The sequence below is a fragment of the Hibiscus syriacus genome, unplaced genomic scaffold (genome assembly GCF_006381635.1).
Source record: "Hibiscus syriacus cultivar Baekdansim isolate YM2019G1 unplaced genomic scaffold, ASM638163v2 tig00004004_pilon, whole genome shotgun sequence".
Taxonomy (NCBI): Eukaryota; Viridiplantae; Streptophyta; class Magnoliopsida; order Malvales; family Malvaceae; genus Hibiscus; species Hibiscus syriacus.
Window position 1 is genome coordinate 438,505 of NW_024061991.1, and position 24,684 is coordinate 463,188.

Here is a 24,684-nt window from a genome sequence, read left to right on the forward strand (position 1 = left end):
GTGATGGCTCCCGAAGTGGAGGCTGCTCATCAACCGTTCCATCAAAAAAAACCCTTACTAGCTTGCCACCAATCAGTGGCAAGCTCAGCTTCCGTGGGTGTTAGCCTCTGTAGATGAGTGTTGGCCTCCTAACAATATAAAAGCTCAAACAAAGTTAAACGTGTACTAGTAATAACTTGTTTATAAACATATGGTAGTATTTATGTTAACTTACATTATTTATTGTCGTATACCGTAGTAAATCTTCCCATTGCAAGGTCCGTTTCCTCTTCCAGGAAATAGCCCTGGGAATATCATTTGAAGTTTTTATTGCATATGTCTTCATGGCGGGAAAGGCCTCAAATATCCAAATCTACAAACAATATAATAACAAACATTAGTAATTGTTAAATAATTACTTATAATTTTGGAAACATCATATAAAAATTCTTACCTTAAAGGCCCAAATAAAGCCTGTCAAAGTGTATTTGGAACCATCGCCATGCAAACTTTTTCGATCATCCAAGGCAGACGATAACTTATTCCATGTAGCTTTCCATAAATACGAGCCCCACGGAAACAGGTTCCACGCATTTAGGTCTTCTACCAATTTGATTAGATCATTTGGAATAGGTTGTCTGGCCTCTCTGCCTAAAAAGCCGGCATGCAAAAGAATTAGAAGGCATACTCGGACAACGTCGACGTCATCCATCCGAGTAAAACCATCTTTATTATTCAAAAATCTTGTCAGGTCTTCTACGTGTAGACTCGGCCTCTCCAGCTCAGGAAAAACCCGGGATAGCCATGATGGGCGGGTAATGTGTCTAGTGTACGACCTACATCATCGTGTCCGAAGCGTAGACCGGTGATTAAGCAAAACTCCTCCCGCCCAAAACACGTATACGCCGGTGGAAAATCAAACCATATCTCTTCATCACGACGTTGTATAGTCTCTGGTAGATTGCTAGTCATGGTTTGAAGAAACAGGTGTGTCAACATCGCATCTCCACCGGGATGTTGTACTTTCAGCCATGGCCCGAAGCATGTATCCTCAAACATTTTTCTTTGTGCAGGTGAAAGCTTCGATGCAATTGTTTTGGCCAGGCTGACTTTATTTCTCAAGGTCAATTGAGCCGAATAAAAGTTATACAAAAACAATAAACATACTAAATTAGATATACCAAAAACTACACTGTGAAGATATACCGAAAACAATAATAAACATAAATAGTAGTAGTTTATTCTTCAAACTTAAATATGCAACACTGTGAATTTCGTATTTGTCTTTGTTTTTTGGTTGAAGTAATGCAATTCATTCAAGTTTCAATTTGCAGAAGAAGAATAGTTTCTGAAAATGAAAATCGCAACACGAAAATGACTATCGCAACGAGAGAATCGCAACGCGAAACTAAAATCGCGTTGCGATTTGCATTTCGCGTTGCGATTCTTGGTTGATTTAATAAGCAATCTAAGTGAAATGGTTAATCTATTATTGAAATCACCAGTAAACTTATCATCAATTTCAATATGAAAAACCTAATAATAATGCAAAAATTTCAAAAAGAAAATAATTAAAAAAACTAACCCTCGTTGGTTGATTTGGTTGATTTTCCATTTCTGATTGTGAGGGTGGCTCTGAGAGATGGAGATAGACGGATTTCGCCGGAGATGGGGACAGATTTCGTCGGAGATGGGTGAGAGAGTGAGAGATGGAGATGGGTCTGAGTTGTGATTTTAGGTTTTAGGTTATGAGTTACGATTACGGGATATACTGTGGACAGTTTAGTGTTCCAATATATTAATATTCATGTTTGGAATTTAAAAATAAAATACTTGGCCAGTATACTAATGGCGCTTTGAAAATCGCATTGCGATTATGTATTATCGCGTTGCGAAAGTCAGTATCGCGTTGCGAAAGTAAGTATCTCGTTGCGATTTTTTATTATCGCATTGCGATTTACTTATTCGCATTGCGAATTGGGAAAATCGCAACGATACTGTAGACCATCGCAACGCGATTTTCAACTATCGCATTGCGAAAATGCAACGCGAATTTGCGATAATGGAGATCGCGTTGCGAATTAGCGATCGCATTGCGATTTTGTTGGTCATTTTGGCAAATCCGGAAAAAGTTGGTTAAAATCGTATATTATATGGGATTTTTGGTCACTGAGGTTATTTTCTCTTCCTTTAAATATCCACTAATAATTTATTAGGATTGATAAAAAATATTTTTATTAGGAAAAATCTCGTAGGATAAAAGTTTAGCGAAGAAAAATAGTATATCATATTTCAAAAAATCTTTTAAAATTATTCTAATGGATCAAAATTAGGGGTGTAAATGAGCCGAGCCGAGCTCGAGTATTGTTGAGTTCGACTCAACTCGAAAACTTTGAAATGAAGCTCGACTCGACTCGAAAACTCGCGAGCTTAAAATTTTCAAGCTCGACTCGAACTCGAAATCCTAAACTGAAGCTCGTGAGCAGCTCGAAAAGGCTCGAAATGAAAAAAATTATTAAACTTAACTGGATTGAAGTCTCAAACTCGAACATAAACCTTAAATACAAGAAATCTTACTGTATTTTTTTATAAAAAATCAATACATAAATATTAATATTATTAATAATTTATTTCTAAAAAAATAAAATCTTTAATATATTATATTTTCGAGTTGCTCACGAGCTTTTTGAGTCGAATATCGAGTAGCTCGTTTCGGCTCGTTAAGAACTCGAGTCGAACTTGAGCTCGAGTCGAGTCCATTCGATCCGAGTATTTATCGAGCCTTGATCGAGTCAATTTCGAGTAGCTTGCGATCTGTCTCGTCTCATTTACAGCCCTAATCAAAATAGTGGATGAGAGAAAAAAAAATTATATCCCTTGCATATGCTTCGTTGAAGTTTTTTTTAAACCACCAATATCTAAGTTATTAATCAAGTATTCTAAAGCTAGCTTTACCTAGGCCTATTGTGAAGGAGACCCATCTAATCTAATTTTCTCAATTCGCAAATATCAGGATTCAAATTCTTGACTTTACTTAAAGAATCTAGTATCTTATCCCACTAGATTAATTGATTGTTAGTCCACCAAAAATCTTTGAAACTACGCAATCTAATATTGAAAAACTTCTCAAATGTAGCCGTAGAAAATTCCTTAGTAAAATACTTACTTTAATGAAATGGTTGAGCATTAATGTCTCTATTATTTTGTAGATTGTTAGTGAAGAAATTTTTTTGTCAGATATGTTTTTATTTTATCACCCTTTATATATTTTTACTTAAGTTGTGCAATGTGAGTAATATTATCTTAATATACGACTCTTAGAACTTCTTTTCGAAGAATAAACTATAATTTTCTCGTATGTAATGAATTACATACCTTAGTTACACACATTCATGATTGGTTTAATGAATTGCCAAATTCTCAACTTGGTTAGAAAAAGTGACAATAATCTCTTGTTTCGTAGAACGTTAAGAAATTACAATTTTACCATATGTAAAATATAACCCTAAACCCTCAACTATGAACCAAATTGGGTGTGTTCATCGAAAATGTTCTTGCTTTGATCGATGGAAGTTTTTCTAAACTCAATGGTATTATTCTGACTTGAATCGATCTGAAGCTAATTAAGTAATATTAGATTGTGTAATTAAACTCAATGAAGATCGTGAAACTAATCTCTATTATTTTGAACTTATGTAATTTGCCATCTTTTAATATTTAATCATAATTTTGTGATTGATTATTGACAGTTATAAAAAAAAAATAACAGAAAGTTTTTAATACCCTATGTTAATATTTTTTTTTATCAATTTGGCGCTTATAGAACTGTAAAAGTAGATTATTGAAAATTATATTTTTCATTTAATGATGATTTTTTTATTCATCTTTAAAGATTAAGGGTTAAATTGGCAATGATTCTAAACCCTTTTCATACATATTAAATTGCAATCCTGTTAATTTGGACCAAGATAGAATATTAAATGGGCAGTTAATTTATTATAAGATACTCAGATTGGTAAATCTAAGGACTGAAAAAACCAAAATTGAGAGCCGCCAACCCCAATCCAAGATCAAAGGCAGTCAACTGAATATGAATCATTCACTGACTTCCAACCGTAAAGTTCAAATAAGGAGTCTGCAAGCGCACCGTGGCTGCTGTTTCTAAAATTTACAATTATTATTCTCGACTGTGATTTGAGCTCTTTATTATAATATGCAAGTTTCAAGTGGGAAATGTGGCCTAAATGTTTAACTGATTGAATCCGAGAAGAATGACTGGTTCCACTCATTTAATTAATTAATAAATGCTAGATTATGTCCAGGTTCAGAAGAAAATAATTGTTGGTGGTCAAACTGATTTGCCTGAAGATTTGAGAAAACAATGAATCCATCTTGTTTGAGGAGTCTTGTCAAACTCAAGGTTCTGATGTGTAGTAAAAGGACACCGTTTCTTATAATATAATATCTGAGAGCTTCTTTGACTGCAAACCTCAAGCTCAACTTCTTTGGACAGGGTTACCCCTTTGATTTTAAACCTTGAATTACATGGGCCGAACTCAATCAATTCTCTACTTTATGGTCAATTCGCTTAAGTTAAGGGAAAGGAAGTGGTGGGAAAAAGATTATACAAGAATGATCCAAATTAGTACTTTACACCATGGATAAACATTTCCAAGGGCAGTCATGTTGAAACTTGAGAGTAATTTCTTCGCACAAGAAGTTGACTAGCCACTACTTCATTTCTGCTTTCCACGTTTGGATTCATTATACTGATTAGCCTCACACACTTGACTGCAGATGTAAAGCTAATTAATACACGTATGAGGTGCGCCGACCGCCGAGCATAGAGGTTTCCGCTGGTTTTATGACACAAAAGTCTGGTGCAGAAACTTTTGGACATGCAACGTAGACATCCCATGCACTACTGATTGATATCAGCTACACACAATTATTATATTGTTTTTCCTCGAGCAGCCAAAATTTGAAACCTCCTAGCAGTTTTACGTGTAGATGTACTAAGACTTGGGTGTATTGAACAATGCTCTTCTATCCCAACAGTGTTGGAGATACTAAACGAATCCGAACATGTTATGGGCTAAAATCATAAAGGAGATCTATTTTCCCCATAAATCTGTTCTGGAAGCTAAGGCATCACGGATTTGGTCTAGCTTCTTAGAAAGGGATAGATTTTTTGAAAGAAAAGATGCAATGGCAGATTATGAGTGATCAATGGGTTTCTAATGTCAAATTGAATAAGCAAGCTGATCGTGCAAAACAATTACTAGATACAGTTGCTGAACTTATTGATGAGAATGAAGGTGTTTGAAAGCCTGATAAAATTGAAAAGGTGATCAATGCAGACCAGTGTGAGGCTATTAAAGCTGTTCCTATCTGCTCAGGGGAAGATGATAGGCTCGTATGGGCTAAGGCAAAGAACGGGAGACACTCAGTTGAAGTCGGTTAAAAAAGATGTATACAGGGAAAGTCTTGGGAGATAATGATCAGTTAGTTAAAGGTCTACAATATATAACATCAGTTTCAGGATAGGTTTGAAAATGCATGGGAATCGGATTCCTTTGAAAATGAATGTTATCAGACAAAACTAATGACAACATCAGTCATATTCATAGGTTATTAAGATGCTTTGTGGCAGTTCATCAAACAGGTTGCTTAATTATATATAATACATAGTTAGCTCTAAATCCAAGTCAGGGGAATTGTGAAAGATAATATGATATTATGCAATACAAAAAGCAGTATTGAATAAATGGAATTTGAGGCGTACACGCTTAGCCTTCAAATCTCATTAATTTGAGAAATCAAACAAATTAAAATATTATAGAACGAGAAGCAGTTTATTTTTGCAAACCGAAAAAGTCATTAGCTACGCGGATACAGTTTATTTAAAAAGATAGACCCCTAGTTTAAAATAAATTTTAAAAATATGTAATATAAATTTTTATAAGTATTTTTTATTGAATTAAACAAATAGCAATTAATTACAGTATCAAAAATGTCAAAAAAATATATTAAGCACACGTATACTTATAAACAACATTGTCTTCGAACATTTATTGATACAAAATCATTTATGATAGTGTCAACATCAATACTTTCCAATATATTTTTCTCAATGCATAACATAACATTTGGAAATAAAAGAACTATCTTATCCAAAATATGAAAATATATGAAAATCAAAAGAAACAATTTGGAAACAATATCTTACCTAGAATTTTAAGAACAATTGGTGATAAACAATTGTGACTTTGTGTTTGTGAGAAATATTAGAAATTAAAAAGTGAGAATAATAATTTTTAGAGGAATTGTGAAATATGGAAGAGAAAATAAGCAAACTAACTATACTTAATTTTTTTCACATTGAGTTTTGAAGAGAAAAAAATAGCGATAATAAAAATTTTCATTGACATGGAAAATTGGGAAATAGATTTAGTGAATTAATAGAATTTGGAAAGACAAAAATTAAAGAGATTCAATTAGATTTTTTTATTTTAGAAAAATAAATATTGAATTAGAGTTTTATGGGAAGTGAACCAATTTATTAAAATTAATATAAAAATTCAATAATGATAATTGACACTTTAATAAACTTATGAGCTTTATTATTTTATTTTATAATTTTTTAAATTTATTATAAAAAAATAAAAGATATTATACTAATATTTTTTTTATTTTATAGGCCCTAGGCGGGCGCCCCTCTTGCCCTGGCCCAAGGTCGGCCCTGCACGGATATGTATTATATGCCGTCGACCTCAACTAGATGACAAATGAAAACTACAATGATTAAAGTTTTCTAGTAAACTACTAGTATCCTAGCTATCACTTTTATTCCGTGTTTTGTCATCCAACTTTTTTTTATAAAAATCATACCAAACATTTAGTTTTGGTTTCATTTTAGTCTCTTGTCGTTAAAAGAATAACAATGATGTTGATGTGTCACCATAAGGTAATACCATATCATTATTGAAAAAAATGAAAAATATCACATTAGAAGTTATGTTAAATTTTAATGGTGAATAACCAAAATGAAATGAAAACGTAATGTTAGATATAATTTAAAAAAAAAAATAGTTATATGACTAAAAAAGAACAAAAATGATAGTCGAGATACTAAACATGTACTTTACCATTTTTGATTAACAATATGATCTCATAATCTCAAACGACTATCATCTCGGTCAACATGTTAACGTCCAGCTCAAATGATTGATAATCTTTTAACAAAAAATGACGAGTTTGGAACATAATGAATAGTCAGATAACCATTTTATAACTTTTAATAGTCTAGAGATTCAACAAAAGAACGTCCTAAAATCGGGGACCATTTTATAACTTAAATAGTTAGGGGAGTCAATAAAATAGTATACCATAGTCGGGGGATCATTTACGTACTTTGCCCAACGATAAAACCAGTTCTTTTGGATGAAAAACTTCTATATGTTCAACATCACCTTGGCAATGTAGCCTTTTTCTTCTTAAATAATCGATCAAAGATATCATCTTCTTCCTCGGCATCAACCCCATATTTTAATGTAGGAACCTTTATTCAGTTTACCTGCAAAAATTCCACTCCAGCTATGGACTCCGTCTTCTCCACTTGTTTAATTGCTCTGCTCTCCATCTTACAAGGTGATATTTACACTTTTCGTTGTTGATTTATACTATATATATAATTATATATAGGATTAAAGATTAATAACATAGCCTGCATTTATACAATGATTTCGGGGACTACATTTACTGTGGTGAATAACTGTGATTATGCAGTTTGGCCTGGTATCCTCGGAAACACGCAGTTAGATACCACCGGTTTCCAGCTACAATCGAGCGGTTCCCGATCCATCCAGGCACCGCCTAGTTGGTCGGGTAGATTCTGGGGCAGAACCGGATGCATACAAGACCCAAAGACAGGTCAAATCACCTGCCAAACCGGTGATTGTGACTCCACCCAAATAGAATGCAATGGCAAAGGCGCAAACCCGCCATCGGGTCGGGTACCCAGGATTTCTACGACGTTAGCTTAGTCGATGGATATAATTTGGCGATGATGGTGGAGCCGAGCGGTGGGTCAGGAACGTGCTTGTCAACGGGGTGCGCTAATGACTTGAACCTGCAGTGCCCGAGTGAGTTGGCGGTCGGGTCGGGCGAGGCCTGTAAGAGTGCGTGCGAGGCTTTTGGGAAGCCGGAGTATTGCTGCAGCGGCGCGTATGCCTCACCCGACACTTGCAAGCCTTCTGTTTACTCGGAGATGTTCAAAGCGTCTTGCCCGAAATCATATAGCTACGCGTATGATGATGCTACGAGTAAGTTTACATGTACGGGAGCTGATTATACGATTACATTCTGCCCTTCATCAACAAGGTAAGCACTGAAGATATATAAATTAATCATAATCGGCTTCGTTTTCTTTATGCTTTTTGTATTATTATTATTATTATTTCATTTCACATTTATGGTGCTGTAATTTATATTTGCACAGTAAAAAATCTGCGAGCAATACGACCCCAACAACAACAAGAGGAGGGACGACAAGGCCCATATACGGATCAACAACAGGGTCAGGAGACGTGAATATTAGTTCATGGTTTCCAAATTTTCTTACATGACAGTCTTCCAGGACTCTTTCTGCCGCAGTTTCCCTCAACACATTGTTGGTTTCGGCCATTTCCTTTCTCTTCCTCTCATCTCTACATTTTATATAATTAACTGCTTTGGGGTCCAGATTGTAAAGGCCAATTTTCCAGACCCTTTGTGTAGAAAACAAAACTACAACTACTGTTATATTATTTTTTATATTTGGTTCCCTGTGATTTGGAAGAGTTGTACTCTAGAAGCAACAAGTGAGAAAAGAAAAAGAAGAGGTGTAGTCATTAGTTTCAATTGGTTAAGAAAGCATTTGAAGAAAAGAAAAGAGTTTATTTTACTGGGAATTTGAGAAAACTTAAATTGGGTTTTCAGAGTAGGCCACTTTGCTGTTTGATGATTAATTTTAGCTGCAATGGGGTCTTGTAAATTATATATGGTGACAATGGCCATCAAATTAATTCACCTTTTTGAGTGTCCCATATTAAATTAACACAGAAAAAGTTATAAATTAGTTGATAAAGCATGCACCATATCTCCAGCTTTATGCCACTTGAACTGAATCTCCCTGGCAGTACATAAGCTGGAGATAGAAAGTTTTAAGATTCCTTGTTCAGTGGGGTTAAGGCGGTGGTGGTGGTGATAGATTGGGAAACTTGCGTAGTGGACCTTTCAGATTCTCTTCTTGCCTAAAATTATCAAAGGAACAAAGACGCGATTTGTCTGCACTTTTTTTTTTCCTTTCCAATTTTCTATGGTTGAAAGGGGTCCAATTAACAAACAAAGGAATGGAGAATTTTGCAGACCCGAATATGTTTAAGCCGCAAAGAAAGGGATATTGCTTTCATGTAGCATTCCCGGCTTGTGACAGAAATTCTTCTCTTTGGAGCTCTTTAGTTTCAGAGTTTTCAATCCTCGAACAGGCATAAAAACATGGTTCCGCTGCTGCAATTTAATAATATAATTGATACAGGTCCTATCATCCACTGAATAGCATAAAATTTGGACAACTAGGAACTAGTTAGTAACAGATATATTGCCTTGTTTTAAGACAACCGACAGGCCCGTCTATGTTTCAACAATGCGGTTATTCCACCGATTCAAATCAGTTCAGTTCAGATTGACGCGATTTAATCTGTTAAACTACTGGGCTGTTGCATGCCTAACAGCCCAGCTAATAACCACCCAACTAATTTTAGTTAGAGCACAATACAAGTTAATTTTTTATTAACAAGTTAAATTTAAACCTATTACTATAATAAGTAAAGCATTACGTTTAAAATATCACTTTAAAATATTAATTTGTACAATATAATTAATTGATAGATTATTAAAAGTTAAATGTTTTCCATTATTTTGATTTAAGTTTGATATTTTTTAATCAATGGGATATTATGTTTTTTTTATAAAGATACTGTAATTTTTTAAACAAAATTTAAATACTTGAATCACATCATTTAACAAAAAAATTATTGTTCCATAATTACAGTTGTTCGATCTTGAAATTGTAAATTATAAATTTTAATTTTAAAATATAATCACAATTAAATAAAAAATTAATTATAAAGTGATTGGATGAACTGAAAAAAATAAAAATTATATATATGTTGAAAAATATAATTTAAAAAATAAATTGTGAACTTTTATATATATTTTTAAATTTTTTTCTATTTTTGAAATTATTACTTAGAAATATTTAAAAATACAAAAAATAAAATTTTAATTGCCTTTGAGGGACCAAATGAGATATTTTTCATCAATTTTTCATGGTGAGTCTACAACCTGGAATGAGAGACTTGTGCGTGAGATCTTTACAAAAGATGATGCTGAGCAGATTCTACAGGTTCAGATTGCTCCTAATGAGGATTCTATAGTGTGGGGTTTTCATAACTCGGGGATATACAGTGTACGTTCAGCTTACTTTGGCTTCAGCAGTCAGTTCATTCGCATGAACAACCTTCTAAGCTGTGGGGGATAATATTGAAGATCAAGCTCATTCCCAAGATCCGCATTTTTGCTTGGAAGGTTACTCGTTGTGTTCTACCCGTTGGACGCCGTTTGAAGGGAGCTAGAATATTCAATGGTATTTGCCCGATGTATCGGCTTTCTGAAGAAACAATGATTCATACTCTTCGTTCATGCCCTCGATCCCAGGAAGTTCTTCGCATGGCTGAGCTACCTGCGCGTGTCTATCTTAGCGATGCCTATCCTTGACCAATTTGCAGGTTTTTTAACAATTCTTTAGAATATTTGGAATGGTCGTAATGCATTCGTTCATGATGACATGTTGCTGCCACCGTGGATTATCCCGATGAACACCGAGCTTCTTCACCAAAATATATGGAGGTGGTTGCTTGCTTGAAAGTTAGGAATGTTACAGTAAGTAGTAAGAGTATCAATTCCAAATTTCCAATCTCCATGATGATCTTCTCCAATGGAAACCTCCACCTGCTGAAGTGGTGACCCGGACTTACGTACGGCAGCAGTCGGAGTTATTGTCAGAGATCACAACGGAAGAGTTCCAGGTGGCCTTGCACAACCTAATGTTGGCTGTTTCTACCCTAGTCTTACTGAAATCCATGCGCTTATGGCTGATCTTCTTCTTACTCGTGATAATGGTTGGGAGAATGTGCAATTTGAAACTGACTGAGCGTTGGTGGTTAACAAGCTGAAGCGCGGGCGCTTAGGAATAGTGATGCGGTTTTCTTTGAGTCAGTTTGTCCCGATTTCACGTCCATGGATGTTTTAAACGATGTAAATCATTCGTAGTTTATTTATTTGGATACTCTTTTCCTCTATAGGATATAGAAGTGTTTAAAAAATTATTTTAACGTAATTCAGCAATCATTTTTAAATTTATGTTATAAATTAGTGATGCATAAAAAAAAATTGCGACCTTCACCTGGATGGACCAAAGTTAATACGGATAGTGCCGTAAGTATTGCAGACGAGGCGGATAGTGCCGTAAGAATTTGCGACCTTCATCAAGGACAATGAATTTATCGCTTCTCACATAGTCTCATATAGGGATGGGCATGAGACACAAACCTGACGGGTTACGATCTGATCCAATCCAATTGGATTGGGTTTTTAAAAAAATTCTTGACCGGGTTGGGTTGAGTTTTTAAAAAATAGTGTTTGGGTCGGGTGAAAAATATCCTACCCGACTTGACTTGACCCGAAAAAATATAATTTTACCTTATATTTAAGAATAATTACAATAATACTCCCTATATATTATTTTTTTCAATTAAATCACTATTTTTATTAAATAAAAATAATATTTTTTTTATTTCGGGTCAGGTCGGATCGGGTTCGGATTTTATCTCAAAAAGTCAGGTCGGATTCATGTCGGGTGGATGGTATATATTTTTCGAGTCCGATCGGGTCGTGTTAATGATGTAAAATTTTCGGATCGGGTTGGCCGAAACCCGACCCATGCCCATCCCTAGTCTCAGGTGTTCCGACGCTTATGGTAGAGGTATGGGCGATACATGATGCACTCAAACATACATGGAGGTTGGAAATCAGGAAGTTAATACTGGAAATGAATTGCTTGGACGTAGTGAGATTGATTAACGATAATGTAAGAACACTACAAGGGAACTTGATAGCGGAAGTGTTGCGGAAGACGGCTATCGGATATAGTAAAATCGTAACTGATAATTTGAGAAAATAAAAATGAAGATAAAGAAGACACAAAATTTACGTGGAAAACCCCTAAATAATATAGGGTAAAAACCACGGGCAACGGTAGAAGAATTTCACTATGAGAAAAATAGGAATTATAACCTCTCTCGATCTACCAAGAAAAAACAATGATAATTATCTCTTGATAAAAAGGAGAAAACAACTTTCAAGAAACTCTCTAAATTCCCTATAGTATTAGAATAAAGCTAGAATGCTTTGGGATGGTTTTGAAGCTAAATGAGCTAGAGTATTTATATGAATCATAAAGACTAATTTATAAATATCCTAAAGTTTAGTGACTAAAGTTTATAATTTCCCCTTTCATTTTTTTCAACAAATTGCTACACCTTTTTTACTATGCATCATCCGATGCATTTGTTTATTTTTTTTTTCTTTCAAATTTCAACTTGCACCTTTAGGTGCATTGAATTTTCTACAGGAAGCTGTTTGAAGACTACTGCAGCAGGATTGGGACCTAAAAGTTCAACATGTGGGAACAAATCAAAAGAATGTAGCCCATAGCTTAGCAGGAGCCAACCGTGGTGGACCGATCGAAGAAACGGAATTTGAGTCACCCTAAACTTTCTTCTGAACCAACTCCAAGAAAACATAACATGCCATATTTAGTTGAAACTTTTGTTATGTATTAACAATAATAATAATACATAGGGTAAAAAAACAAATGGTCCCTAACTATAAGATACTATTTTGTTAAGTCTCCGACTATTAAAATATAAACTGATTCATCGACAATAAATAGTTGTTTTGTTGAGTCCCCCTACTATTAAAAGTTACAAAATGGTTACATGACTATTCATTATGTTCCAAACTCGTCTTTTTCGTTAAAAAATTAACAACAATATCAGCTGGACGTTAATATGTAGACTGCGATATAATAAAATATGATCTTATAATCTCAAATGATTATCATATCTCAGTTAGCATATTAATATTCAGCTCAGGCAATCGTTAATTTTTTAATGAAAAATGACGAGTTTTGAACATAATGAATAGTCGGGTGATCATTTTTTAACTTTTAATAATCGATGGATTCAACAAAGTAACTCTCTATAACCCTAAACCATTTTATAACTTTTTAGTAATCAGGGGACTCAATAAAATGGTATTATATAGTCAAGGCATCAGTTGTGTACTTTACTGTAATACACATAGGTGTGTGGTATTTATTGTAAAATTTTCCTTTCTTATAATGGAAAATTCGGTAAATTGTATTTTACATTTGAGATGTTTTCCTCAGTCAGCCATAAAAAGAAAAGAAAGTCACTGAACAATGCATGAATCCACTGATTTTCACACTATTTGAGAGCATGTAAATTATGGGTTATCTATAGGGATGGCAATGGGTCGGGTCGGGTCGGGTCGGGTTTTTGGGCCACCCGACCCGACCCGAGAAGAAAGGGTTTTTCACCCGTGACCCGACCCGACGAAATTAAGGTTTCACCCGACCCGACCCGACCCGAATATATGACTTAGAAACCCGACCCGACCCGACCCGACCCGAAATAATAATAAAAAAAATTTTATTCAATGAAAACAGTGACTTAATTGAAAAAAATTATATATGAAGGGACATTATTGTAATTATCCCTAAATATATAGGATAAAATTATATATATTTTTTGGGTCGGGTCGGGTCGGATTTTTTTCACCCTAAACCCGACCCGAACCGACCCGAACAGTACATTTAAAAAAACCCGACCCGACCGACCCGAACCCGATTTTTTTTTTTAAAAATCCAACCCGATCGGGTCAGGTCGGGTCGGAACCCGTCGGATTCGGGTTGAGTTGCCATCCCTAGTTATCTATACATCATAATAAAGCTCTACTTCTGGACATAAATTAACGTTGAATAAATCTGTTGAATTTGATTAGAATTTAATGGCCGAAGTGACATCTAGTTTAACATAATGTTCATAAGGACAATGACACCGGACATTCTTTATAGGTTTTTCTAAGAAACTCGATCAAATTCAGTGGTAAATCAACATCATTCATACCTCTCTTACACTGTTAAAATGAAAAATAGTGAACGGAATCTGATAAACTAGTTCAAGAGACTCTGGATAACCTCATGGAAGGCCGTACCACAATTGTCGTAGCTTACAGGTTATCGGCGATTCGTAAATCGGACAGCATCACGGTGCTGGAACAAGGAAAGGTAGTTGAAATAGGCAGCCATGAACAGCTAACGAGGAAAGCTGACAGTGTCTATAAACAATTGGTCAGTTTGCAGCAGTGAAGGATATAATAAACCAAGTTTTAGAATTGAAATTTTATACATGAATCTGTTGTGTTCCAAGAGAAACTACATTCAAATTATATTCCTATGGTTATTCAGTGTATTCAAATTTTGCACAGAAAAGCGGACTGCTTGATTTGAAATGAAAAAGAAAGTCTTATTCGAATTCAAACCAAGAAATCCAACTTTTGATAATAAAAAAAGAAGAAAACTTTATTCAAATTTAAATAAATTAGGAATGAATTTATGTGGTAAATGATGATAAGGAGTTGTTATGGAGGGTTAGCTGGCAAGAGTTTGTTATAGGCATTTGTAATTCGCGCCCCCTTTCCCTCTCATCTTCCCAATTTTTCGCCATTCTTTTTTCCCTCCCTCACTCCATTTTCTCTTTGTTCACTCACTGCGCACTTTCCAATTAATCTTTCCCCATTAGGATTTGCTTCGCGAAGACAAAGCGATGAAGCCTGTGAATCTCATTCTCTCTTTAACAACTAATTGAGCGTGAAGCAAATCTAAGAAAGAAAATCACCAGATTGTAGGGAGAAACACACGAGTTTCAAGATTTGGAGAAGAATAAAGCTGTAGGCGATTAGAAATATTGTGAAAGGGGAAAAAAATGAGCGCCTCGAAATTCATCAAGTGCGTCACCGTCGGCGATGGTGCTGTTGGCAAGACCTGCTTGCTGATTTCCTACACCAGCAACACTTTCCCTACGGTGAACCTTTTTCGCTCTCTTTTCTTTTATTTTTTTCAGAATGTTCGGATCTTTCTTGCATGATCGTAGGACATTATTGGTATTTTCTTGATTTCCGTATAAATCAGAGAAGAATGGTTGAAATTGATGTTAATATTTCATCAATTTTGAAATTGCTCCATTGTTTTTCATTCCATGTAGGAATGTCATGTCCAATGAGATATTCTCTGAGATAACTGAACCAAGAACGGGGATTTAGGCTCTGTTAGTGGTTAGGTTGTCTTAGACACTGGTTTTCTTTTGTACTAACCTTTTGCGTTTGAAATTCTTATGGTACCAGGACTATGTCCCGACTGTTTTCGACAATTTCAGTGCAAATATCGTCGTCGATGGCAGCATTGTCAACATAGGCTTATGGGATACTGCTGGTAATTCTGAAATACCTTATAGAATCTCTACTTTTTGTCTGTAAGTTCAGTTTCTTTCTTGCTTATGGTTTGAAATCATTCCCTTGGAACAGGTCAGGAGGATTACAATAGACTGAGACCATTAAGCTATCGTGGTGCTGATGTCTTTATTCTTGCATTTTCTCTCATCAGCAAGGCTAGTTACGAAAATGTTGCAAAGAAGGTTTAATCTTTCAATATCTTCCCTTTGTGATAATAATTTTATGCAGCATAAGATGTCTATAACTCATTATCCATGCTGTGATCACCTGTTTTCTTGCTTTGGGTTTCAGTGGATTCCTGAATTAAAGCATTATGCTCCTGGCGTTCCAATCATCCTCGTTGGAACTAAGCTCGGTATGATGTTTTTTGCTCCTTCCATGGTGGTATAGATATGTGCTTTATATGTTTGTATTTTTAGATTACAGTCGGTTTGATTCACTAATGGAGGAAAGATTTTCTTAAATTCTTGCCATTTCATTACATGTTATGGTGTTTATGACTCCTTGCTGCTGCAGATCTCCGGGAGGATGAGCAATTCCTTATGGACCATCCTAATGCAATACCCATTACTACAGCTCAGGTAAATGTTTAACATATTATGTTTTGTTCTGTTCAATGATAATATGTTTCTTGTATTTTCAACATTAGTCTTTGATTTGCTTGTTTGCGAAGGGAGAGGAGTTAAAGAAACAGATAGGGTCCTCTTTCTACATCGAGTGTAGTTCAAAAACCCAGCAGGTAAATTTATCAACATATTATTCGTGTTAACTTAGCAAAAATATATCATTGAGGGCGCTTTTGTCTTGTGTGCTGGCTTTACTTCAGAATGTGAAGGCAGTGTTTGATGCGGCTATCAAGGTTGTGCTTCAGCCTCCAAAAATCAAGCAAAAGTCGAATGGTGGTGGTGTTTGCTCGGTATTGTGATTAGTGGAAGATTGGAGCCCCATAATGACGGGATCGACCTGCCAGCTTCTCGCTGCTCTTAATCCCTTTCCGTGGCAACTTTTTAAAATTCTAGTAAGCAACAAACCGTCATGTATAGTCTCTGCTGACATTCTGTGAACGCTTTCAATTGGTTTGTTTCTTGTTTTACTTATTTTCAATCTCTAAATTGACGACAAGCATTCCTTCCTTGTTAACATGCACGACGTTTCAATTTATGCACTTTGATTGAATTATACGTATTGTTGATGTCATTGATCATTCATGGAACTTAACAAACTCTATAACCAGTAGCCTCCTACTCAGGGCCGTATCTGGGCCTGGGAAGGAGGGGCACCTGCCCTGGGCCCAGAGTTTCTATAATATATTATATTTATAAAAAATGGGTTTATTTAAATTATGGGGCCCAGTTATTTTTAATATTTGTTATTGAGTGCGTAATTTTATTTTAATATTTATTATTATAGGTTCATATTTTTTTAATATTTATTATTAGGGTCTTATTTTTATAGTTTATTTTTTCCTAATATTTGTATTAGTATCTAATTATTTACCAATATTTTTTTTAATATTTATTATTAAGGGTCCAATTTTTTTTTATTAAGGGCCCAATTTCTTCAATAATTTTTTATTAGGGGCATACTTTTAAAATTTATTTTATTTTCTAAAATTTATTTGTTATTATTACGAGTCTAATTTTTTAGTACTTTTTATTAGAAGTCCATTTTCAATATTTTTTATTATGATCATACTCTTAAAATTTATTTTTAAAATATTTTTTATTAGAGACCAAAATTTTCAATGCTTGTTATATGGAGTTACCCTTAAAATTTCTTTCTTTCTTTAACATTTGTTATTAGGAACTACTTAAAAATTGATCTCCAACCACAACAACAATCATTATGTAGTAGTAACGATATCAACCGAAATTACGATATCCATAATTTTTATGTCCATAATATCATATATTATTAAAAATTCACAACTACGATATTTACAATGGCCGTAATATCATCTGTTATATCTATAATAGTAATAAACGCAACGCGACCGAATACAAATTTAAATTGTAATTTAAATTTTTAATTAAAGGTCTAATTTTTTTATTAACCCTAGGACCACCAAAATCTCAGAAACGAGTCTGCTCCCACTCCTTCGTATCACCCATACCATCAGGTGCCCCATAAGCTAAGTGTGTTCTCAATTCCTTTATTAAGGATAATTTTAAAAGTGGTCCTTGCGTTTTCCACGTTTCATCAACTTGGCACCCTAAAAGAAAGAAGCGAAGTAGATAAGTGGAATTTTCTACGCAGCTGCATGCATGAATCATGATGCAACAACTGCAACTCAAAGTCTTCCTCCCATGTACATCGAGCCTGCTTTCGTTTTAATATCAAATTCGGGTTCAGTTACTTTAAACTTCAATCATTGTTATGTAGTATATACCCTACTGGAAATCAAGTATTAACCACCAAAAGCGATGATAGTTCCTCCCATCTTTGATATGTTAGGAATTAATAGAGCGGGAAAAATAAGAAAATGATATCAATATAAAATAAGATACGCACAAAAGGTCAAATTTTATGTGATTCGATCTTGTCAAATTTAACATGAATGAGAATAATAAAATACACACAAATAGTACAATTACATTATATCTCATGTATCCTAAAATTTGATATTTATAACAAAACTCATAGTATCTCAAATCACTCTCCCAATATCCTATAAAACTATGTCTGCAACAAACTCCAAAATTATAAGACTACAAAATGATTACATATCTCCGAAATTATTATCTTTATAATTTTAAAGATTAAGATATACTCTTTATTTATAAATCAAATACTTAGTCATAAAGAAATTTAATTCCGTAAAATTTATTGTCTAAAATAAGTATTTCATTATTAAATAAACTTAATTATCAACTCAACTTCTATTATTAGACTTATAATGAAAATCTAAATTATTAATTAGAGTTCGGGTAAATATATAATGAATTTTTTTTATGAAATCCTTGGCTTGTACTAAAGGGCAAAACCCACATCTTCTTCAAGGAGAAACTTATAATAAAATAATGAATGCAATTTGAGAGCACTTCAACTTCAACACCAACATAACGTGGCTCTATCACGCCCTCCATGAGTATGACCTATTTGCCTACTACGTTTTCCTTGTGATGTATTGAAAAATGGCCAACTGCCCTTTTCTCACGAGCATGTAAAACACTTTGAAAAACAAAATTAAAAAATAAAAAGAAATTAAGAAACAAATTGTCTCCAATACCAACGTTTTACACATAAATACTTTGATACCTTCCTACATTTTACTTTATCAGTCTACTATTTTATATTTTAGTTATTTATTTAAAACTCGAGACGACTCATTTAACTCGTTCGAAAGATCCATTCTTCTTCGACCAGATCCTTTTTCTCTTCATTACCTTAGCCGTCTCTTCACATATTCGCTGAGTTGTGAATCGTTGGGGGGGGGATATGGCCATATGTGATGCGGTGATTGGGAATTTGATGATGATATACGTGGCGGTGATAGCGGGGATAAAAGCTTATGGTTTAGTGTGCGGGCGGAGCTTCGGTAGTGGGTTTGTGCTGATAGCGTCGAGCACGGTGGTGGGTTTGATATTCGTCGGGGCTCTGACGTGGGACATCAGTCGTAAAGCCACGAAAGTTATTTCTGGCGGTGATGATGAAGATGGCGCCTCCGTTGAAGTTCAGGAGATGTGTAAGGGTGGCATATGCTGGCACGGCGTGGCTGTTCGGTCCCCCGCTTCTCAGGTCCTGTTTAGGCTCCCTCATCAAATTCCACAAGGCCCTTCGTAAACAAGCATGAGGTGTTTATTGTTTATGTTTGTTTGAGAGTGATAAAGGAGGTTAATGTGTGGGGTGAGAGAAACTATAGGAACTGGGTTGCCATTATTAAGATTTTTCTGGAAAACAAGGAACACCAACAATACTTCACAAGACTTTATGTTTATCCTACCAACCAAAACAGTTAAGAATATTTACTCATGCGTATTTATTTATTTTGTTAGTATATTATTTATTTGGTCTTTTAATTATTCTTATATTTTTTATTTTAAAAATTATACTACTTAATATTATGTTTTATTTTTACACTTCATTTTTAAATTGTCACACCTATTTTTGATGTACACATATCATGTTAATATCTTCCTTCATGTCATGTGTGATCATCTAATTAATTGTAAATAATATAATAAAATATAGTTTTTATATTTAATTTTTTATATTTTATTGACATGATAACTTGTCACGTCATTATTCTAGTTCATGTGGACATGCAACGTCAATATCTTTGTCCATATAGATCTACTAAGTTAATAAGATGAGTTGATCGTTAGTTGACCAACGATTTTTATCAAATGAAAAATCTTTTGATTTAAAATGAAACGTTGAAGAAATAATATATTGAGAAAATAAGATCTAAAATAATTATTTTATCAAACGTTAATATTAATTTTTATACCTTTTTAATTATTATAAAAAAGTTTTATGCAGATCACCTTACATTTGGAAAATGTTATCACGGTTCACTTTTGATTAAAAAAAAAGGTTATCATACTCCACTTCAGAATGTCTCTTAAAATCGGTTGCACTCATTAGGCGACCACAAACAAGAATGTTTTGATTTTCCAAGACTGAATATAGATAGGTTCACTTTCTAGACGTAAAGTGTTGCTATATGGTATTGATTTTAAAATACCATAAAGTGTTTCGAGTGGTGGAAGCTGCGATGTTAAGAGATAGCTCATTGCATATGTGTGTGGGCCTCAAACTTAGCCCAAGTTTGTTGGATCCTATTTTATGTCCCAAAACCTATATTTAAAATGAAATTATAATATTTAAACACGTTTGATATTTTATACACAGGATTAAAACAAACAAGCATATTGAACTTTTGTCCAATTAAAAACTGAGCTCAACAGATTTAGGTGCTGTATGTTTTTGCAGAGGTAAAATGTATGCAGTCTGTGGATCACATCTGCAAGCATCTGCAGCAGAAGATGTTGACCAAAAGTCTGCAGTCTGCAAGAAGAAGACTGTTTGTTTTTTAACGTCTGCAAACTGCTAAAATAAACTGAAATATAAATAAGCTGATTTTTTAAAATTAAAAGAGTTTTGCAGTACTGAGATTTAAATAATTTTAGTTTTACAATATTGAAATTTAAATAATTCATACAACTACAATAACTTTTTTTTTTTAGAAAAACAAACATCACCTTATTAATTCTATTATAAGTCTCACATAATCACATGTATGATTAGTTTTATAAGTTTTATAGAATAAAATTTATAAATGATCATTAAATTATATGATTTTTTTAAATATGCAATTATGTAATACTTTTAATTTTTTTAAAATATATATTCATAATTTATTTTTATAATTATATGATATTTTTAGAAAATATTTTTTAATTTATCAAATTATTTTATGATTATTTTTCATTTAATTGTGATTATATTTTAAAATTTTAAAAACATAATTTATAATTTTTTATATTTTAAAATCTTAATTATCAAACAATGAAATCATTTTTTATTAACTAATGTAATTTAAATTCTTACATTTTGTATAAAAAGTTTAAATATAATTTTAAAATAACAAATCCAAAAAAGTATTATATTTAAACTTAAATCAAAATAATTAAAATAAATATAAAATTTTAATAATATATAAAATAATTTATATGATATAAAATTAAATATCTATAATATAATATTAAAAAATTAATATTTAATTTATTTAAAAAATTAATATTAAAATTAAAATCAAATATAATATAAAATTAAATATAAAACCTCTTTGAAGAGGTTAGAATAAGTCTACAGACATAAAAGCCACGTCTGCGACGCTTAGACATTAAAAAAATTTATATCTTCTAAAAAACAAACGGTCTGCAAAATCCAATGTCTGCACATCATCTACGAGGAGTATATATAAGAATTTTACAAACCTTATACAGTAAAAATAAAGACTCCATCGTCCATCCTCAACCGAGTTGTTAACTACCATCACCCACTACTTTTCTTTGATAATTATTTGTTTTATTTATATTATTTACTTTAAAACTTTATTTATATTCACTCATAAAAAATTATATTATTATATATGTATATACATCCTAAAAGAACTGCTTAAACCTATAAAATTAATAAAAATGCTATTATTTCCGATGACAAAACTGACAGTTTGTACGATCTATGATTCTTCTTCCCCCGCTCCTCTTGTAACGTCCCCGTTGAGTGAATTTCTCTCTCTTTCTGACTCCGATAGTTGTGTGACTTGCTGTCACAAAATCTGCATCTGACACTAATTTTCTTTAATATTCTCTTTCTGACACCGTATGATCAATATTTCTTGAAGTAGCATCCTTTCAGCTGAGTTGATAAAGGCGCGTCCCCGGGGACGCACTTTACCCGTGTTTTCGCTGAATTGGATGCCACGTGTGGAAGGCGCATCCCCGGAGACACGCCTTTCGCCAGCTCGACTGCCACGTATTTTGTTTAATAATAAATATTTTATTTTTATTATTATTATAAATTAATAATATATTATGTAAAATATTTCGATTATAATATAAGAATTATCAAATGTATTTTGTTAATGTGTGTTAAAAGTGGAGTGAATTATCTACATTAATATGATATAACAATATATGAAAATCAGTTTTGACTTTATTGTAGTTATAGGAAAAATGTATGAAATTATAATATTACACATATGGTTATATTATTATTTTTGATTTTGATTATCGATCTATTAATTGTATCAGTTAATTATTTAAATGTTATCAATCTAGTCATCTCATATCAATATTTAACGAAAATATTGATGCATAAGTTAATAAATTAGTATAATTACATATTTAATCTTCAAGATTTACATATTTTATAAAATTAGTCTTATTGAAAATTTAATTTAATAAATTTAATCATCCAATCAGAACATGAAATGTGTCATCGTATACATAAATTTTTTAATAACTTTTAATTTGTTTAATTTAGTATTTTTCTCTACTTAGAAGGTGGAATTATTATTATATTTAAAAAAAAATTATAACTAATAATATTAATTATTATATTAAATAAATATATTAAATATATTCTTATAATTCGTCGCCCGACACATTTCTCTAAAGAGAAATGCCAAAACTGCAACGTCCCAACTATATCTTCCAGCTTCATCAAAATCGATCAGATGCCGCAACCACATACAATGCACCTGGTTGCGAGATTTTTCGGGCATCAATATTCCTCCAATTATTCGTAGAATATATGTCCGAGCACATGCCTTTGCTTGATCCTCTGAAGCATTTTCATTTAAAACCTCAAAATTAACTTTCAACCAAGATAAAGCTATTCTACCTCCATTAAACTCTGGTGGAGTAGCTCCAAGATAATCAATGCACATTGATTGCCAATCACCATCCGCCATACTACACATCATATTTCCGTCGACGGGAAGCCCCAGATGCATAGAGACATCATCCAATGTAATTGTCGCCTCTCCACATGGAAGGTGAAAAGTGTGTGTCTCGGGCCTCCACCTCTCAATCAGTGCAGAAATTAGGACAGGTTCGAGTTTGCAACAGCCTATAATTGTTGCAATATACCCGAACCCGGCAGAAGTCAAATATGACAAAATACGTTCCGGTGTCGGTATACGTGGATTTTTAATAAAAGTCTCTAAAATACGATCAGTATCCTAAATAATATACATTATAAAAAATAAAAATTAATATAAATTCATAATAACTTTAAAATAAAAATAAATTTAAATATTAACATTAATTATAAAAAATATTATCATATCGCCAAAATGTCTAAAGATATGATCAATATCCAATCGCAACAGCATTTCGTTTTCCATTATAACTGTAGACAAAATAATATAATTAGCAAAAAAAATTAATAATTTTAAATAAATAATAATTATATAAATATTATTTTAATAAAAAATAATATTTACATAAATAATATTTTAATAAAAAAATAATATTTACATAAATATATTAATATAAAAAATAAGAACTATTTAAAAAAATACTAACATAAAAATAAATTTCTTACCACTAATAACAAATTTAAAACTCAAATAGTTGGAGAATTTGAGTTATATAAGAGAGGAGAATATGATTTTGGTGTGAAGAATGAGGGAGGGTGATGGGGTTTATATAGGGGAGGAGGAGGGGTAGTTAGGAAAAACGGATGGGGGCATTTATGGCATTTAATGGAAGGCGCGTCCCTGGGGATGCGCTTTCCACACGTGGCAGTCGAGTCAGTGAAGGCGCGTCCCCGGGGATGCGCCTTCCACACGTGGCATCCAACTCAGCGAAAACACGGGTAAAACGCGTCCCCGGGGACGCACCTTTGCCAACTCAGCAGAAAATGTACTACTTCGAGAAATATTGGTCAAACGGTATCAAAAAGGAAATATTAAAAAAAAATTGATGTCAGTTATGTCAAATAGCCAAATCTGCATGTGTACGTCGTCGTTTACCGCCACTTTTATAGCTCTCTCATTAATGCTTTTCATTTTAGCTTTTCGTTTTGGGATTTTACATAAGAACAGAGAGAGTCCTAAGCATTCTCTAACTCTCTTTGTCCTTATTTAGTTCCTTGAGCACGTCTTGTTGTAAAACAATAATGGTGCGTTTGGTTCACGAAATGTAAGATTATCAGTAGGAATAAAAAATTATCACGGAATAGGATTACTAGGAATGTTGTATTTTGTGTTTGATTGGTTTAGCAGGAATGTAAAATTATCGCGTTTGGTTAAAGGAATAAAAGATTATTGGAATGTATATTTGACCAAATTGTCCTTATTATATATTTATATAATATTACAAATTGTAAAATATTTATATATTTTCTTTAAAAAAATTAAATTCATAATATTTATATAATTTTTTACAAAATAAAAAATATAAAAAATGTTTAATGAAAGGGTAAAAAAAAATTTGATCCCTGAACTTCATATAAAATTTTAATTATAGATTTTTTTTGTAAATCTAAAATAAT

General features: G+C 33.0%; 2 protein-coding genes and 1 pseudogene across 2 annotated transcripts; all 3 read left to right on the forward strand.

Moving 5' to 3' along the window:
* The first annotated feature begins 7,681 nt into the window (after nt 1-7,681).
* On the forward strand, nt 7,682-8,365 carry LOC120185715 (annotated as a pseudogene).
* A 6,496-nt stretch (nt 8,366-14,861) lies between these two features.
* LOC120185936 (rac-like GTP-binding protein 6) lies at nt 14,862-16,618 on the forward strand. The gene is made up of 7 exons (XM_039190017.1): nt 14,862-15,248; nt 15,568-15,655; nt 15,748-15,857; nt 15,967-16,030; nt 16,192-16,256; nt 16,349-16,414; nt 16,502-16,618. Exons 1-7 carry the CDS (start codon nt 15,150-15,152, stop codon nt 16,598-16,600), a joined length of 591 nt encoding a protein of 196 aa, XP_039045948.1. The 5' UTR covers nt 14,862-15,149; the 3' UTR covers nt 16,601-16,618.
* Nucleotides 16,619-19,075: 2,457 nt separating this feature from the next.
* LOC120185459 lies at nt 19,076-19,458 on the forward strand. The gene has a single exon (XM_039189671.1). It carries the CDS (start codon nt 19,114-19,116, stop codon nt 19,456-19,458), a length of 345 nt encoding a protein of 114 aa, XP_039045602.1. The 5' UTR covers nt 19,076-19,113.
* The last annotated feature ends 5,226 nt before the right edge of the window (nt 19,459-24,684 follow it).